The 19,159-nt window shown below is 41.8% G+C and overlaps 1 protein-coding gene across 1 annotated transcript in view; it reads left to right on the forward strand.

Annotated features, from left to right (window-relative positions):
- Positions 1-7,654: 7,654 nt before the first annotated feature.
- LARS2 (leucyl-tRNA synthetase 2, mitochondrial) overlaps positions 7,655-19,159 on the forward strand; it is a 187,033-nt gene continuing 175,528 nt past the window's right edge. Inside the window, exons 1-2 of the mRNA XM_004368452.2 lie at positions 7,655-7,740; positions 15,497-15,751. Of these exons, the coding sequence (XP_004368509.1) occupies positions 15,518-15,751 (234 nt within the window). The 5' untranslated portion in view covers positions 7,655-7,740; positions 15,497-15,517. The remainder of the gene's footprint in view (positions 7,741-15,496; positions 15,752-19,159) is intronic.

Genomic DNA, 19,159 nt, shown 5'->3' on the forward strand with positions numbered 1-19,159 from the left:
CTGGCTTCTACACCAAAACTCCACTGGAAATTGTCCCATGTAAGGTCACCAATGAATTTCATTTTGCCAAATCCAATGGACACTTGTCTGACACCCACCTTATTCTACCGCCCAGTTGCATTTGGCAAGTTGACCATAATCTCCTTGTAAAAACTTCTCTTGGCTTCTGTGACCCTCTTTCCCCTTTTCCTTCTGCCTCCCTAGCTGATCCTTCCAATCTCCTCCAGAGGCTCTTCCCTGATATGAGACCTCTGAGCCTTTAAGTACCTCAGGTCTTGGTTCTTGACCTCCTGTCTTCTTTATCTCTGGTCTCTCTCTAGCTGACCCTAGCCACTCATCTGACTTTAAATACCTTCTATAACTTGGTGAAGGAACCCTGGTGGTGTAATGGTTAAGTGTTTGGCTGCTAACTGAAAGGTTGGTGGTTCCAACTCACCCAGCAGCTCTGTGGGAAAAAAGACTTGGCAATCTGCTTCCGTAAAGACTGCAGCCTAGAAACCCCTATGGAGGCAGTTCAACTCTATTACATGGGGTCACTATGAGTCGAAATCGACCCAACGCTGCCTAACAACAACATAACTTGGTGACTCCTCATTTTTCTCTCTAGCTGTGACTCCTCCCCTGAGGTCCAAATTCTCTTCTTGACTGTCTCCAACTGGATGTCTCATAGACATCTCCAACTTAGCGTGTTCTAGAAGAAACATTTATTCTCTGCCTACTTCCCCAAACCTATTCCTCTCCCTTATTCATTCATTCACTCATTTATTCCATTTTCAACAAGTATTTGTGGAGCACTGTATTAGTTCCTAGTGCTGTCGTAAAAAACTACCACAAACTGAGTGGCTTAAAACAACAGAAATTTATTCTCTCACAGTTCTGGAGGACAGAAGTCAGAAATCGAGATATAAGCAGGGCCATGCTTTCTCTAAAGGCTCTAAGGGAGGATTTGTTCCATGCTCACAGATTCTGGTGTTGCTGGCAATCCTTGGTGTTCCTTGTATTGTAGAAGCATTACTCCAATCTCTGCTTTGGTCTTCCCATGGCTTTCTCCCTGTCTCTGTCTGTGTCTCTTCTCCTCTTTCTATAAGGACGTCAGTTACCAGTGGGTTAAGGGCCCACCCTAGTGATGACATTGTAACTTGATTACATCTGCAAAGACCCTATTTTGAAATAAATGCACATTCACAGGTACCAGGGATTAGGACTTCAATATATCTTTTGGGGGGACATAATTCAACTCATAACGAGCACCTACTATGTGCCAAGGGTTGCCATTACCTGCAGAAGGAGGAAATTTTGAGTGGAGGACTGAGAGTTCTTTTTTTCTCACCTCAGTGCATAGCATCATTTAGTAGTTCCAAACCAGACTCTTGGAGTCAAACTTAAGCCCTCATTCTCCCTATTCTCACATCCAACCCTTCAAGACATCTGTCATATCTACCTTCTAGTGTATCTCAGTTTTGTCTTTTCCTGTTCCTCTCCACTGGAGAGGATCCTAGTCCAGGTCACTATGTTTCCTCCCTGGACGTAGCAAAAGCCTCCTTCTTAGTGTCCTTTCTTCTACTCCTGCCCCCTCCAACTTCCTCACACAGCAGCCAGAGTTATCTCTTGTTTTGTTTTATTTTCTGTCTATTTTCTTGGCTTCCTCAATGCACATCTGTCTTTCCCTCACCAAGATAACCCAAACTGTTAACCTAGTATATATCATTTCATATTTTCCATGGTATGTATACATATATATGCATATATACTTCATAAACATTTATAGAATGTTTGTTGCTGTTTTATTAAAATTGGATATTGTATGCACTATTCTGTATCTTAGGTCCTTAGGTGGCACAAACAGTTTGTGCTCGATTTATAACCAAAAGTTTGATGGTTCAAATCCACCCAGCGATGCCACCGAAGGAAGGCCTGGTGATCTGCTTCCTTAAAGATCACAGCCAAGAAAACCCTATGGAGCAATTCTACTCTGTAACACATGAGGTTGCCGTGAGTCAGAATGGACTTGACAGCAATGGGTTTGGGTTTTTCAATTTTTTGAATTATTATTCTGTATCTTACTTTTCTCATAGAACAAAACTTCATGGAAATTCCCTCAAGCAAGCTGGCATAGCTCCAGTTCATTCTTTTTAATGACTATAAAATATTTAATTGGATGATTGTTCCATAAATTAGCCATTGTTTGTTGCTGGTCTCTTTGTTTTGTGTATTTTACCAATATGAACAATGCTTTAATAACATCTCTACACACATAGTCTTTTCTTTCTGTAGCATAAATTCCCAGGAAGGAGACTAGTGGGTTGAAGGCCACATATAATCCACCTGCTTTTCCAAAAGTCTTTAGCACTTCACATTTCCACTGTAATGCACCTTTAATGCAGAGTACTCCATTTTCATATCCCTGCCTTCAATAAGTGTTAGACAACTGTAAAAGTTTTCAAGTTCAGTGAGTATATAGTAATATCTCATTACTGAAGAATATGTAAGCAAAAAACACTGAATAAAATTATAGTTAATTAAATCCCTAACATGCAGTTAGTGTGTTAAAAAATTGAAGGAGTATGTCACAATAAATACACCTTGTTTCCTGGAAAAAGATGGGCAAAAGTTTGAGAATCTACTAATATAATTTACCATACTAAAATATTAAAGATGAAAAAACCATATGATTGTTTTAATCAATGCCCCAAAATATTTGCTAAAATTTAAGACTCCTTCATGATAATAGAAGGAAATTCTTTAATGCGATAAGGATTATATTAGTTATCTTTTGCTGAGAAACAAAATGTAGCAGCTTGAATCAACAAACATTTATTATCTCGCACAGCTTCTGAGAGGGGCTTCACTGAGGGGTTCTGGGTCAGGGTGTCTCATAAAGTTTCAGTCAAGCTGTCGGCTGGGGTTGCAGTCTCTGAAGGCTTGACTGGAGGATTTGTTTCCGAGTTTACTCACGTGGCTGTTGGCAGGAGGCTTCCGTCAGTTCCTCATCTCATGGTCCTCTCTGTAGGGTTGCTCACGGCATGGCTTCCCCCAGAGTGAATGATGCAAGACACACACATACAGAGACCAAAATGGAAGTTACAGTGTTTTTATAACCTCATCTAGAAAGTGACATACCATTACTTCTGCTGTATTCTATTGGTCACACTAACCAACCCTGACACAATGTGGGAGGGGGCGACACAAGGGTGTGAATACCAGGAAGAAAGACTCATGGCACACCATCTTGGAGGTGGGATACCGCAAAGAATATTTACCAAAAACTTGAAGCAAGCATCATACTTAAAGGTCGATTATTAGAAGCAACTCATTAACGTTAGTGGAAAATAGAATAAGACAAGGGTGCTCATCGTCACTGCTCTTACCATCTCCTGTTCAAATGTGAAAGAAGGTTCTCCTTTTCTTTGAGAACTGTTTACGGTCTCTAGCATTGTTTGACCCCGACCTGCTCTTTAGGTTGAGTCCTCAGCATAGGGAACAAATAATATTATAGGTGTGACTCTGGAGTGCAAAGATTCTTAATGAGAGGGTGGTATGTAAAGAGTACTTCTGAAGATCCACAAGTTGGTGTGTTAATAATATACACCTTATAATGCAAAAATTAAAACAAATGGTGATAGGCATTAATCTATTTAATAAAAAAATCTTCACAGTTTCGTTCTGCATACAGAGTCAGCAAGCTGTATTAGTTTTCTGTGGCTGCTATATCAAAATACCACACATCTGGTGGCTTCAAACAACATACATTTATTTTCTTACAGTTCTGGAGGTTGAAAGTCCGAAATCAGCTTTACTGGGCTGAAATCAAGGCAGGGCTACGTTTCCCGTAAAGGTTCTTGGGTGAATCTGTTTCCTTGCCTTTTCAGCTTCTAGAGCTGCATTCCTTGGCTCAAGGCCCCTTCCTCTATCTTTAAAGCTAGCACTGTATTATCTTGCCTCAGTGGTCACATCACCTCTTCTGTCTCAAATTTCTTTCCTCTTCCCTGTTTTTCTTTTTCCCCATTGAGCATTTTATTTGTGCGTATGTCTTGGGTGGTGCAAATGGTTGTTAAGTGCTTGGCTACTAACCAAAAGACTGACAGTTGGAATCCACCTAGAGATGCATCAGAAGAAAGGTCTGGAAATCTGCTTCCCACAGATCGTTGTTGTTACGTGCCTTCCAGTCAATTCCGACTCATAGCGACTCTATAGGACAGAGTAGAACTGCCCCATAGGGTTTCCAAGGTGTGACTGTGAGTTCAAACTGCCAACCTTTTGCTTAGCTGCCTGAGCTTTTAACCACTTCACCACCAGGGCTCGTTCCAAAAGATTACAACTGTTGAAAACCCTGTGGAGGATACTTCTACTCTGACACATAATTGCCTCGATGGCAACCGGTTTTTATGTATTACATACGCCCCTAGGAAAAGAATCCTAGGCTATTCCTCCTATTTTCATCTTGCTTCTTTGTGGTCCATGATGCCAGCTGAGGTTGTCAGTACAATGAAACCAAACTGATGGGGGAAGGCAGATTATTCTGCTGCTTCTCTGGGTCTTTGAGTTGCACATCAAATCTGGGACTGATCACTGCACGCTTAACTGCCTGTGAGAGTCACAACAATTTTCCCAGCTCTGTGATCATCAATGATTTCAAATTCACCAGTGTAACAATGCTTCATCATCACAGTTAGAAACTGAATGATGCCTTTGGAGCATGGCCTAATGAGAAGTTGGCGCTGGTCTCTGTTCTTGGCATAGCTGATGCTCTTAAGAGCATCAACTAGGACATTCATGCGCATCATTATGGTGACACGGAAAGACGGCTGAAAGAGGAAAATCTGCCTCCCTACTATAAGGACACTGATGATTGCATTTAGGGCCCATCTGGATAATCCACGATAATCTCCCCATATCAAGATCCTTAATTTAATCACAGCTGCACAGTCTCTTTTGCCATATGAGGTAACATCCATAGGTTTCAGGGATTAAGATCTAGTTATCTTTGGGGGGGCATTATTCAGCCTACCACACAAGATAATAGAAAAAGTCAAAGGAATACAAAAACATATCTTGATGAGAAAGGCCCATATAATCCCACTGTTCCCAAAGATCATCTCAGGAAACTGTTTGGGACATATTTTTCTAGTTTCTTTCCATGTAGATACCAACAGACGTATTTCTTTTCTTTCCTTTCCTTTTTTAAAAAATAAAAAATGGGAAAACATTCCACACAGCCCAGCACCTTGTCTCTTTCATTTAATAATATATCTTTGCAGCAAGTTCTTTAAGAGTAAAAAAGGGATTTACTTTCATGTTACTGTCTTCTTTGATGTAAAAATAGCAACTTTCCAGTAAAGCAAGTGACTTTTAGAAAAATCTCCTAGAAATGTCAACGTTAGCTTTAATTCATAAGAGGAAAGACACTCTTTGAACCAAAGTAAGGACGGAAGCTATTTGTTGTTGTTAGGTGCCGTCAAGTTTGTTGTGACTCATAGCGACCCCATGCACAACAGAAAGAAACACTGCCTTGTCCTGCACCATCCTTACAATTGTTGTTATGCTTGAGCCCATTGTGGCAGCCACTGTGTCAATCCATCTCATTGAGGGTCTTCCTCTTTTTCGCTGACCCTCTACTTTACCAAGCATAATGTCCTTCTCCAGGGACTGATACCTCCTGATAACATGTCCAAAGTATGTGAGACGTAGTCTTACCATCCTTGCTTCTAAGGAGCATTCTGGTTGCACTTCTTCCAAGACAGATTTGTTCGTTCTTTTGGCAGTCCATGGTATACTGAATATTCTTCGCCAACATCACAGTTCAGAGGCATCAATTCTTCTTGGGTCTTCCTTATCCACTGTCCAGTTTTCGCATGCATATGAGGCGACTGAAAGCTATTTAGTACTCAGTACTTAGTATTTTGGATAAATTAGAGAAAGGGACACTCTAGTTATAAATTGATGTAGCATGATGTAGCTGAAGGTTAAATTACTTTAAGTGTGGCAGGTTAACGTAAGAATCAATGATTTCAGGGTATCAGGACATTGGATTTCGGGAGTAGAGAGATCAAGAGACTTGTGTTGGAATCCTGGCTCTGCTATCGACTAGCTGTGTGATCTTAGGCAAGCTGTGTCCTTTCTCTAGACCTCAGTGTCCTCATCTTTAAGGTAAAGGGAGTAGACTGAAAGTTGTCTAAGCTTCCTTAGGATCTTCTATTCTGCAATTTGGGAAGGGCGCTGTTCTGGCAGGTTGGAGACCCGGTTTTGAATATCAAATCTTTTACTAACTTGCTGTATGATCTTGAGCAAGACAGCCAGCTCCTTTGGGTCTCAGTTTATTCATCTGCAGAATGGACTAGAATGTTCAAGATACTTTCTAGCTCTTATTCTAGGACAGTTCATCTCTAACTTCAATGTGCCTAAGAATCACCCGGGGATCTTGTTAAAATGCAAAGTCTGAATCAGCAAGTCCTCCGTGGCCTGAGATCCAATATTTCTAACATGCTCCCAGGTGAAGCTGTTGCTGGTCTGGAGATCACACTTTGAAGAGCAAGGTTCTTGGATTTTGAACTGTTGGGAAAATTTGTCATGAAGACTTGGAAATGGGAGAGAGAAATTACTGTGTCTTCCTTCCGTGGAGTGCTGGTCTGGGGATTATCTGATTTCTATAGGAATGTGGACCTTTGCTTGTCTTTCTACTGACTAGCTGTTTTACAGCTCTGTAAGAGTACAAGCTAAGATGTAAAATACGAATAGTAATGGGATACATTTTTGCCTGGTAGAGGTACGATTGATTTCAGTCCGGTAGAAAGATACGGCTCCCAAACATTATTTTTTATTGCCCTATAGGATACCAACCACTTTTGCACAAGTAGTAGGATCGTTTCAGCATTCCAAACAGCCTATGTATATGTGTTCTTCAAACTCACCTCTGGACAGCTTTTGCTTGTTTTGGAAAATTGTAATTTAACATCACTGGTGCTTTGCAGTTCTTTTCATGGAGCTTTACAGCACCCAGGTAAAGAGCTGGAGTAGGAGAGGAACACTTGCGGAGGTGGAGATGGGGTACTGAGACACATAAACTCCTCTAGGAAAGTCATGGGTCAGGCATCATGCTTTCCTGACTCCCGGCCCACTTAAATCAGGAGAGAAAAGTACACTTTATTTCCAATCTAGTCTTGGCCAGGTAATTACCCTCCCGAGATCACGGAATATGGTGGAAGGCGCTTAGCCATCATGTGGTCCGTTACGGATCAAGAGCGAAAGGAATCCGCCCAAGCCTAGTAAACGGTAGTAGCTACGCTGGGATTCGAACCCTGGGCTCTGGACTTTACCAGCCTTCTTTCCACCAACTGCCGATAAATTCATTCTGGGGCCCCTAACTAAATTGCTTTTATACGTTTGCTTCAACTGGAATAATCTGATCCCCGGTGTCCAGAGCTATACTGAAGCCAAACACTAACAGCACGGCGGCGCCCAAAGCAGCAGGACTCCGCTCCCGGGGGCGGGACCTGGGTCTCAAAGCGGACCCTGCGGCCCCGACGCAAACGCCGCTGCCCTACGGGCTGCTGGGAGTCGGAGGCGGGGCGGCACTTCTTCCTTCCCCGACAGTGTCCGCGCCTGTTTGTGTCTGCGGCGGCTGCTATCAATAAAGTTGTTGTTTTGCCAACATGGCAGCGCCCATGGTGACGGTCCGGGCCGTGCTTATCTAAAGGCAGGATCTGAGGCGTGGAGGAGCCGCAGGCCACAGCCTGTGATCAGGTAACCCCCTGGCCGGGGCTCAGCCAGACGAGACACGAGGCGCGATCTCCTGTCACCCGGATGGGGAGGTTCGGACTTATTGGAGGCAGAAAAGGAAGGTGTGGGCTGGGTTAGGTGGTCCCGGAGCCGTGCAATTTCCGAACTGGAAAAAGACTCTTGAGATCTAGTTTTCAGGCTCTTTGAGTCATGGACCCCGTTGATAGCTCTGAACTCTTTCCCGGAAGAACGCACGTGTACACATAGTTTTGCGCACAAGTTGGCTCCTACTCTCCCTCACCCAGTTCGTCCTTGGATTTCTGCTTCTTGGGCTGGGGATTTGGACCCAGTTAAACATCATTCAGCGCATCTCTGTGCCCACAGATCATTGCCAAGGCATGTTAGGACTCGAAGGTCCTCAGAGATCACCTGGTTCTACCCCTCATCTTACAGAGAGGAAAGCTGAGGTTCCGAGAGGAAATTGCTTGAGGTCACACACACAATTAGTAATTGCAGAAGCCAAGATGTATGTATTTTTTTGTCACAAAACCTAGGTATCTCTGCCCATACGTGCTTGTCATTTTGGGTCCATTCCTTAGGCCCCTCCTTCTCTGGCCACGTGCTACTACCCTCATCATTCTCAAACCTCAGCAGTACGCCCCAGGTGAGGTTGGGGTCAGGGCTGACTGAAGAGGGGTGAGTAGTGGGGAGTGATGCTTTGGAAGAAGATTGAAGAAAAGACAAGATTCCAAGCATTCAGGGAAGGAATTGAAGGAGCTAGAGCTGAGAAAGAAAAGGGCCAACCTTATCCTAAGTGCAGGACAAGAGCCACACCTTTCGTATCCATCTTATCCCTTGAGACTGGACTCACAGTCCTCTAATTAAACCGGTGCTCCTTGATACCAGCAAGAGGCAGAGCCCATTAGGGCTTTGATGGAGGTGTAATGGGACATGCCTAGAGCAGGGCTTAGGAAGTAGAGGAAGAGAATAGAGCTGAGCCTCAGGAAGTTCATTTACTTGATTTCCACTCAGTTTACCACTTACACCGAGCTCTCCACTACTTAATACATGTTGAATTTGCAATTGATCTATTGAGGTCTCAATTGAGAGTCAAAATATACTCTTGACGAGTTTTTTAAGGCCCCCTTCAGTTCTGTGAGCCCTGGTGGCGCAGTGGTTAAAGCACTTGGTTGCTAACCAAAAGGTGGGCAGTTAGACCCCACCAGCCACTCCGCAGGAGAAAGATGTGGCAGTCTGCTTCTGTAAAGATTACAGCCTTGGAAACCCTATGGGGCAGTTCTACCCTGTCAGATAAGGTCGCTGTGAGTCACAATCGACTCGACAGCAATGGGTTTGGTTTTGGTTTTGGTTTTGGTTTTCAGTTCTACGGGTCTATGGTTTTTTCTTTTTTTTTTTTTTTTTTTTTAATATTTTATTGTATTTTAGGTGAAAGTTTACACAACAAATTAGATTCCCATCCAATAATTTATACACATATTGTTCCATGACATTGGTTACCGTCCCTGCAATGTGTCAGCACTATCACCATTTCCACCTGTCTGCCCTGTTTCTGTCCATCCAGTTTCCCTGCCCCTCCTTGCCTTCTCATCTTTGCTTCTGGGTAATGTTGATTGTTTGGTCTCGTATGTGTGATTGTTTAAAGGACCACATTCCTCGCTGATGTTGTTGTTTATTTTATAGGCCAATCTATTACTTGGCTGAACGATGACAGCCAGGAGTGGCTTCAGTTCCAGGTTAAAAGAGTATCTTATGGCGATAGTCTCGTGGGTTCCTCTAGTCTCTATCAGTCCAGTAAGCCTGGTCTTTTTTTACGAATTTGAGCTTTGTCCTACATTTTTCTCCCATTCTAACCGAGACCTTCTCTTTTGTCCCTGGTCAGAATGGTCGGTAGTATCTACGGTTTATTTTTTTTAAATAAGTCCTTTATTTATTTTTTTAAAATTAATTTTATTTATTTTGTTTTTGTTGAGAATATACACAGCAAAACATACACCAGTTCAACAATTTTTGCATGTAAAATTCAGTGACATTGATTACATTCTTCAAGTTGTATAAACATTCTCACCCTCCTTTTCTGAGTTGTTCCTCTTCTATTGACATAAAACCACTGCCCCCTAAGTTTCCTATTTAATCTTTCCAGTTGCTGCTGTCAATTTGATCCTGTATAAAAATAAGTCCTTTCTCAAATACTTAAAGTTATGTATATTCATTGTTATTATTTATTCAACTATTACAGAAATAAAAAATAAATATACCAGAAGTAGAAATGTCCTGTAATCCACCTTCCCAGATGTAACCACCGATAATAGTTTCATATATATGTGAGTCGTTTTTTATAAGTCAATTAGGAAACAATAATAAAATAGACTTTGGATGTGGCTCGTCAGTCACAATTTGGTGACCCTTGTTCTGTATTCTTACATATTAAAATTCTTAATATTCCATCAATAACTGACTCAATGGTAGCAGTGTCATTTTTTTCAGTAACTGCAAGATTGAAACATAGTGTGTGTTAGTTTCAAAAGCTTTTAAGTTCTTCAGGGTCATAATTGGATTTTCTTTATATTTTGGGTTATAAGAAAGAAACAATCTATCCCACTGACTTTCTATCCTAATTCTATTTTTTTTTTGGAGGAGGCAAGTTCAGGTTAAGTTGTGTTAGGTGACTTTATACTTATCTCTAAATAAGTGGTTTATGAATCTCCTGCCCCATAACTTCTGTCTAGTCTTAACTTGGCCAGAAAATCAGTTTCTTGCTGTTTCGTTGTGTGACTTGATGGTCTGAGAAAATACGATAATGAAGTAGGACAGTTGAAAATTCCGGTGCCATTTTGGTGTGGAGGGTGCAGGAAGTAGACCAAAGTGGGCTGGGAAGAGTTTGGGAGGTCTCCCAAGGACCCTGAGCACTATCCCCAGAGGACAACCTAATCGTTACTTGGAGATGCAGCAGCTGAAAGCATATGATAGAGGTGAACCTTTCAGAGGCAGCGTGCTAAGTTGATGTTTGTTCACTGCTTTGCAAGGCAAGGACCGGCAAGGCCATTTTATCTGTCAGGGGCTATTAATGCATTTTGAGCACTTCAAGGGCCTCTTTAAGAAATTGCTGCAGTGTATGAAAATTGAAATTAATCAACGTTTGAGTAAATGTTTACCAAATATAACACTACGTCAATTTACTTAACTTTTAAATTTAATAAACATAAAATTTCATTTAATTTGTAGACAATTTGTAGGTTTTTCTCACGATGCAAGAATTCCTGAGTATTTTTTTAAGTTTGTTTCAGTTAGGCTCCGTCAGGTTGCAGACTTTCTTTGCTATCTTGAGATCCATGGCTGTCCTTTTGTAGTTAAGAATGAGGCACTCAGGGTGCCAAGCAGTGAGTAGAATATGCTAACATATGTGTGAGTCCGAGAAGATGACTGAATATACCTGAGTGCATATGTGTGTTGTCTATGTTTGCAAATGCATAGAATGTGTCTGGAAGGATATAGAAGAACCTAGTAACATTTGTTGTCTCCAGGGAGGGGAAATGAGTGACTGTGGGGGGGAATGGGACTTAAACATTTTTTGAGTTTTTTACCATGTGTGTATATCACCTATACTTCAGGGTAACAAATAACTTCCAGAATACCAGAAAGATGTTTACCTGTGTTTTATTGACTATGCAAAGGCATTCGACTGTGTTGATCATAACAAATTATGGATAATATTGATAAGAATGGGAATTCCAGAACACTTAATTATGCTCATGAGGAACCTGTACATAGACCAAGAGGCAGTCATTCGAACAGAACGGGGATACTGCGTGGTTTAAAATCAGGAAAGGTGTGCGTCAGGGTTGTATCCTTTCACCATAACTAGTCAGTCTGTATGCTGAGCGAATAATCAGAGAAGCTGGACTATATGAAGAAGAACATGGCATCAGGATTGGAAGAAGACTCATTAACAACCTGCAGTATGCAGATGACGCAACTTTGCTTGCTAAAGTTAAGCTCTCAGCTGCTAACTGAAAGGTTAGCAATTTAAACCTACCCAGCGGCTTCTAGAGAGAAAGACCTGGCGATCTCCTTCTGTACAGATTACAATCTAGAAAACCCTGTGGGGCAGTTCTACTCTGTCATATGGGGTCACTATGAATCAAAAATCGATTCAACCACACCTAACAACACCATCCTTTCACTGTAATAAATTGTAACCATGAGTATGACTGTATGCTGAGTCCTGTGAGTACTCCACACAAATCATCGACTCTGGGGGTGATCTTGGGGACCTCAACACAAAGAATGTGAACTTTTCTTAAAGAGCCTTGACACATTGCCAGATTGCTCCCCAGAGAGGTGGAATCAGTTTACATTCCCACCAGAAGTGTATAAAAATGCTATTTCTTTTCATTGAACAATTTTTTGCAAATCTTTCATTTTTTTATAACTCCCTCTTTTCATTGTTGTCTTAATCTGCATTTCTTTGATTAGTTGCGAAGTTGATCTTTTTAAATATATTTTATATAAAATTTTTATTTTTTTAAATGTATTTATTGTTGCGTTTGTTAGGTGTGGTTGAGTCAGTTCCGACTCATAGCAACCCCATGCACAACGGAACAAAACACTGCCCAATCCTATGCCATCCTCACAATCGTTGCTATGTTTGAGCCCATTGTTGCAGCTACTGCGTCCGTCCGTTTGTTAGCTATTTGTATTTCCTCTTTCCTGTTTTCGTTTGCCCAGTTTTTAAACTACGTTTCAGTGTTTCTCTTCTCATGTGTGAACTCACGTGCAAATTACAGAGTAGGATAAGCTTTTGTTGTCACTGTTTTGGCAAACATTTTCTCCCAGGCTGTTGTTTTCTTTTTAGTTTGTTGACGATGTTCTTGATGTCTAGAACTTTTACGTTTTTACTTAGTCGGATTTACTAGCATTTTCTTTTGTGAATCCTTCCATTGCTTTTATGCTCAGGACTGAACGTCCTGCACCTCCTAAAGATTTATTAAATACTCATTGGTATTTTCTTCCTGTTTTGTGATACTTTAAAAACAGTTCTTTAATCTGTCTGGGATTTACTTCGGTTTAAGGTTTGAGGGAGGCTCTGATTTGACTTTTTTTCCTGTTCATTGAATAATCTATCACTTACAATCTGCTTATGCTTCTTTCTTTATCAACTTTAAATTCTTCTAATCACCCAGGCCCGTTTCAGGGTTCTCTAGTCGATTCCATTGCTTTATGTTATTAGTTATTAAAAGTTATTAGTGAGCCCAGCATTACGTAAACCTTTTTGGACACCTTGTTCTTGTGTAGGCAGGGAGGGTTGTTAGATGTGGCTTATGATTTGGTATATAGAGTAAGTAAATTAGAGAGACAGGGTGGGAATTTTAAGTGAGAGACTGATGTTCCCTATATGGGTCATAATGTTCATTTGTCTGTGCTCTTTGCTGTTTTCGTTGGTCACAATGGCTAATTCTGGTTATAGCATTAAAACCAAAAATTGTGAGACTACAGTTCTGGTCAATTTGTATTTTTTATAATTTTGTTGTTTCCCGTTGTTGCTACTTGAGACGATAGCCCAGAACACTCTCCTTATGTGTTCTTAGGGAACATTGCCTAGGAGAGAAGTGGCAGACATCTCCTTCTGCTAAACTGGCATTCTTTGGCTTGCCAAGCTATGGAAATGCTGACTTAGCGAGGAAAAAAATCTATGACTCCTGTGGATAGCTCAAATCATATAACAAACCCAACCCTTACAAATAAATGCAATTGGTCTTATCGTATAAAGTATGCATATATTAGGTTGGTCACGTGGAAGTGCTGATATTTGACAAATTTCATATGTTGTTATTGTTCTTGCCGTCAGCTGATTTCGACTCAGCGGTAATCCCATGTGTGCAGAGTAGACCTGCTGCATAGAATTTTGATTGCCAGGACCTTTTGGAAGCAGATCACTAGGCCTATCTTTTGATGTGCCTCTGGGTGGGTTTGAACTGCCAACCTTTTGGTTAGCAGTCAAGTGCTTAACTGTTTGTGCCACCCAGGTTCCCCTCCTTATTATATAAAGTGTACATATATGAGGTTGGTCATATGGAATTGTTGATAGTCAACAGATGGCATATGGTTCACCCAGATATCTACATCTTTATCTACACACTTTAAAATCACTAATTCTAAATGATGGGGAGATTTTTTCTTTTTTTAAGTCTGTCTTTGACTCCACCCCCAAAGAAGCAAGGGGTGTTAAATACAGTGAGGACTGGTATGTGAACAACTTTGGCAGACTAACTTGTAAAATGCCAACACTGTGATGCCATTTTATGTGAGTATGAAACCCACTTTTAATAGCCTATAATTAGCCTTCCTGGCAACATCCATGGAGCCTTGGTGGCACAGTGGTTAAGAGCTCAGCTGCTAACCAAAAAGATTGGCAGTTTGAATCCATCAGCTGCTCCTTGGAAACCCTATGGGGCAGTTCTACTCTGTCCTATAGGGTCGCTATGAGTCAGAATTCACTCAGTGGGAATGGATTTGGTTTGGTTTGGCAACATCCATGATCCAGTGTCTTTGTGCAACAAGTCAGATCCTAGTAGATGTGGGAAGAATTTTGAGAGACTCAAAGAATCGATACGAGTTCCGGGTGCCAGGTTCTTCCTTTATTTCTCTCTTGGTTTTAAAAGGTCTGTTTTCATCTGTTTCCTCACTGTAGCACTTCCTGAATGCTGTTATGAAAAATGGCAGAAAGTGGAGGCCATTTAGTCATAAATCTTAACTATTTAATGAAATCTTCCCTCAGCCCTTTAAACAGTGATAGAACTTGAAACTTCTTCAACGAAGTCATTTCTGGAATTTACCTATGAAGAAAACCAATGAAACATTAAAACTGAATTTTGAATCGCAACTGGATATTCTAGTGGGCTCAACCTATAGCTTGGGTTCCAAAAAACTACATGAAATTTGGTTCAGTTTCTGGGAATCAATGGTCAATAAAGAGGCCTTCCTTCCCTGACCCCTCTAGTGTCCACTCTTGATCCTCTCACCCTGCTTACTTGCCTTCATAGCACTAACCACGCTAGACATTAGAGCATTCATTTATTTGTGTCTTGTCTGCTTTTTCTTACTAGTGTGTAAGCACCGTGAAAGAAAGGACTCTTTGTTTTTGTTCCTGCTGTCTCTTTAGTGTAGAGGACAGTGTGTGGATCCAGTGGCACTCAGTAAACATTTAGTAAATTAATTAACAGTCTTCTAAATAGTGGTTATTTCCTGGCTCAGCCTATAGAGGTATATCTAACTCATCATATGTATAAAACAATACTAACAATAGTTGGGTCTCTAGTCCTCCTGGGACCCCTTCTGATATTTGAGCCTGAGCCCAAGCCATGATGTACTTGGAGCTCTTCTGGAGGGATGGAAAGTGAGGCCTGCTGGTCAGACCCTGGGCTGGCCTCAAAGGAAAGGGGAGAAGGGATGCCGTGGCCTCCCACACAACCCAGAAGGCTGTGGCAGGAGCTGGCCAGGTGGTGGCCTCCATTTGACCCTCTGTGGGTTTTGTGTCTCTGGTATTTTAGGGGCACCGATCGCCTTTATGTTTTCCATTAGAATGTTGGTACTGAGCTCAATTTAACTTCTAAAGTATTCTTTTCAGGGAAGGCCAGCATTAAAGAGTAGGAGGAAAGCATATGAACGGGCCCGGAGCACCGGGGCTGTGCTGAGTGTGAGGACAAGCTCACAAGAGGTTTCCGGGCAGCCTTTGATTAGACTTTTTTGCCCTCTCTTTCAGGGCCTTCCTGCCTTCCGAAGAATGGCCTCTGCTTGGCAGAGACTTGCTCTTTATGCATCTCTTCTGAAAAGGCAGATAACTGGCGGGCCAGATGTCATCAAGTGGGAAAGGAGAGTAATTCCAGAATGTGCCAGAAGTATTTACAGTGTTACGGGAGAGTGGACGAAGGAGTATACATTACAGACCAGGAAGGACGTGGAGAAATGGTGGCATCAACGAATAAAAGAACAGGTCTCCAAAATTTCAGACCCCGACGTGAGTACTCTGAGAGATTCTGAAAGGGGCGAGAAGAGGCACTAAGGGCTGGGGCTCTGGTCAAACTGCCTAAGTTCAAATAACTTACTAAGTATGTGACCTTGAACCAAACTACCGAAGCTCCCTGTGCTTGGTTTTCTTATCTAAAATGGAGGGTAGCAGTAATAGTGCCCACCTACTTCCTAGGATACCTGGAGGGGTAAATGAGATGATACGAGGATAGTGCTGAGAAGCTTTGCCGATGAGTGGCTGTGTATAGTAGTGTTGTGCATACAAGGTGGATGCCAGACAGTGCCCACACCAGGCATTCTGGAGCAACATTTACTGGGGGAAACTTACCTAGACAGGAGCGATAGCAGGTGTTGGACCCATCACGGCCCACTGCATGGTGAAGCAGCACCCAGAGATCTGGCAGGGTCAGCCATGGATCTGGGCCCCTCAGCTGTGGAACTTTTAAGCTGCATGTTCTGAGATGTACCCACCCCTCCCCTGTATGACCTTGGTCTCCAACCCTGTTCTGCCACCTCAGCATCATGGTTTGGGGTATACCAGCCTCTGCACTGGTGTGTTCAGGGTCTAGGGTCCAACCTTGCAGTTGTAGCTGAATGAGTTAGTGGACCCATGACCTCTGGTTCTGATGAACCAGCTCCATACTCTACCTGGATGAATTGTCTAAAGTACCTGTCTGTGGCCAGTTTCCATGGAATGCTCTGCAGAAGGCCAGTTGGCTCCTTCTCTGGGAGGCCAGCCTGCCGGACATCAGTCTTGGACACCTTAACCCTTTCCTCTCGATATTGGTCACAGTGACAAATGGGAGATGTCATTTGTTACATTAAATGTTGAATCTGGTCAGAGCAAAGCACTGGAAGATCGAGTTTTACTCTTAAATTCTGACTTTCCCTCTGTAATAGTTACCAGACAAATAACACAGGCCTTCTATGTTTAATTAAAGAGATTAGGCCAAAGGTAAGCAGTTGTGTAAGTCTAACTGCATAAAACCCCATTTCACTTCTTGTTGTTAGTTGCGGTCAAATCCATTCTGACTCACGGCGAACCCATGTGTGCAGGGTGGAACTGCTTCATAGGGTTTTCAAGGCTGGGATCTTTCGGAAGTAGATCACCAGGCCTTACTTCTGAGGTACCTGTGGGGGGGTTTGAACCGCTAACCTTTTGGTTAGTAGTGCAGAACTTAACCATGTGTGCCACCCACTTCACTAGAACCTCTTTTTCCATCTTCTGATTCTCTTCTGTTATCAGATTCTTTCTCTGAGATTGGTCCTTATAAAAAATGTGAGGAGGCTATTTCTGTTAAACCGATGGATGGTTTTGGACATTGGTTAGAAAGTAAATCTGGTATTCAGAGAGATACAGTGTATAACAAGTAAAATAAAATTAGGTTGGAATGGAATGTATAATTGTAGGATGAAAACTTTGACTTCTTTAGGAAGTGAAAAGCTTTCATGTCAAGGTGACCAGCCTAATTTACCTAAATGTAGTTTGGAAACAAACTCTAGGGAGCAATTTAATTCTGAGTGAGGAGAGTAGAAGAAAAAAACGAATCTTTTTTCTGTTTTTCTTTCTTTTTTATTTTTTGATTGGGGTTTAGATTATAATTTAGTGACTTCCAAACATTTTGAAGTTGTTGCTTACTGATTTTTTGACATTTTATCCTTCATGAGCGTGTTTTTTAAAACAAATTAAAATGGATCGAAATAAACTATGCTTCGATAATTGGGGAAGTAGTTTAAGGGATACTGTGTGTGATTGCCTGGTGGCACTTTATCAGGGTTTGGCTTGGAAGATGGTCAAGTGGAGAGCATTCTAGAGGAATCTGGAGACTTGGGCTGTAATATGGGCTGTGCCACAAGAAATCGGTGTGATCTTGGTCACGTCATTTCTCTTTGATCTTCAGAGTCTTCATTGGAAAGTAAGTCTCTGCATTATTTCACAGAATTGTGAAAATCAAATGAGAAAATGCGGCTGAAGACATTTTACAGCAAACTGAAGTGTTATATAAATAAAAGATATGCGAGGGTGTGTCTTTATTAGAACTGAGAATGTGACTGAGTGCTGGGAGATTTGAAGTATTTATAACCAACCTCACTCAGGTATTAAACCAGTTGCTATTGAGTCAGTTTTGACTCATGATTTTTCAGAAGTAGATCACAGGCCTTTTTTTCAAGGCATCTCTGGGTGGACTTGAACCTCCAACCTTTCAGTTAGCAGCTGGGCTCATTGACTGTTTGCGCCACCCAGGAACCCCCACTCGGTTATTAGACACATTTAAAATCTACTCAAATGAGTTTTTAGAGTTTGAATGTCTTGCCATCAGCGTCATATTCTTGTTGTTGGGTGCTGTGGAGTTGATTCCAACTCACAGAGACCCCATGTGACAGAGTAGAACTGCCCCATATAGTTTTCTAGGCCATAATCTTTATGGGAGCAGATTGCCAGGTCCTTTCTTCCAGAGAGCCACTGGGTGGGTTTGAACTGCCAGCCTGTCGGTTAGCAGCCAGGTGCTTAACCGTTGTGCCACCAGGGCTCCATATCAGCACCATAATCATCATCATAAAAAAAACCTTTCACTTAATGAGCATTTTACTACGTGTCATCGTCTTTCCATTCACTATCTCATTTACTCCTTAAAACGACCTGAAGAATGGGAATTATTATTATTCTCATTTTTCAGGTAAGAAAAGTGAGGCTCAGAGAGAGGTTTATAATTTGCCAAGAGGCACAGCTAGCATGAAGCAGAGCCAGGATTCAAACCCAGACACGTCTGATTCCGGGGCTCATGCATTCACCCAGAACCTTCTTTTGCCTCACCTTTGAGTTACAGATGTAAACTGAGCCCAGAAAGACAAAAGAATTTGCCTGGGGTCTCACAGCTGGCGGCCAAGCTAGGACAGAACTAGGGCTGCGGACTCCTATTGAGGTGCTCCCTCTCTGCCCCACTTTAGGCTCTGCAGCAGCTTCAGAGCATGATCTATAAAGGGGCAGACGTCATCTTTCTCCTGAAGTCAGAAGCTGACAAAAACAATAGGACCTAACTATAAAAACCATCTTTTCCTTATCGCTTAAAATCTTAATTTCTTTTAAAGACTTGAATCCGTGTGCTTGCATATAATCATGAAAATTTCCCTTTCAATCAGATGCCTGCTCAGTTATCACAGAGACCCCCATAATTCCTTCTCTCCTTTCCACTCCCAGGAGATAGAGCTCATTTCATTGTCACAGAGAGAAATGACTGAATTCACATAGAAAAGCAAAGGCGGGGGTAGGCAGTAAGCTGAATACCTTTTCCCAAATAAACAGAAATGTTCATGAATGTTAATGACTTTTGCTAGCAGTGCTTTTCTATATGTCTTTTATAAACTCGGTTTTGGAGTTTGGCCTAGCTAGTATGTA

The sequence above is a fragment of the Trichechus manatus genome, unplaced genomic scaffold (genome assembly GCF_000243295.1).
Source record: "Trichechus manatus latirostris isolate Lorelei unplaced genomic scaffold, TriManLat1.0 scaffold00001, whole genome shotgun sequence".
Taxonomy (NCBI): domain Eukaryota; kingdom Metazoa; phylum Chordata; class Mammalia; order Sirenia; family Trichechidae; genus Trichechus; species Trichechus manatus.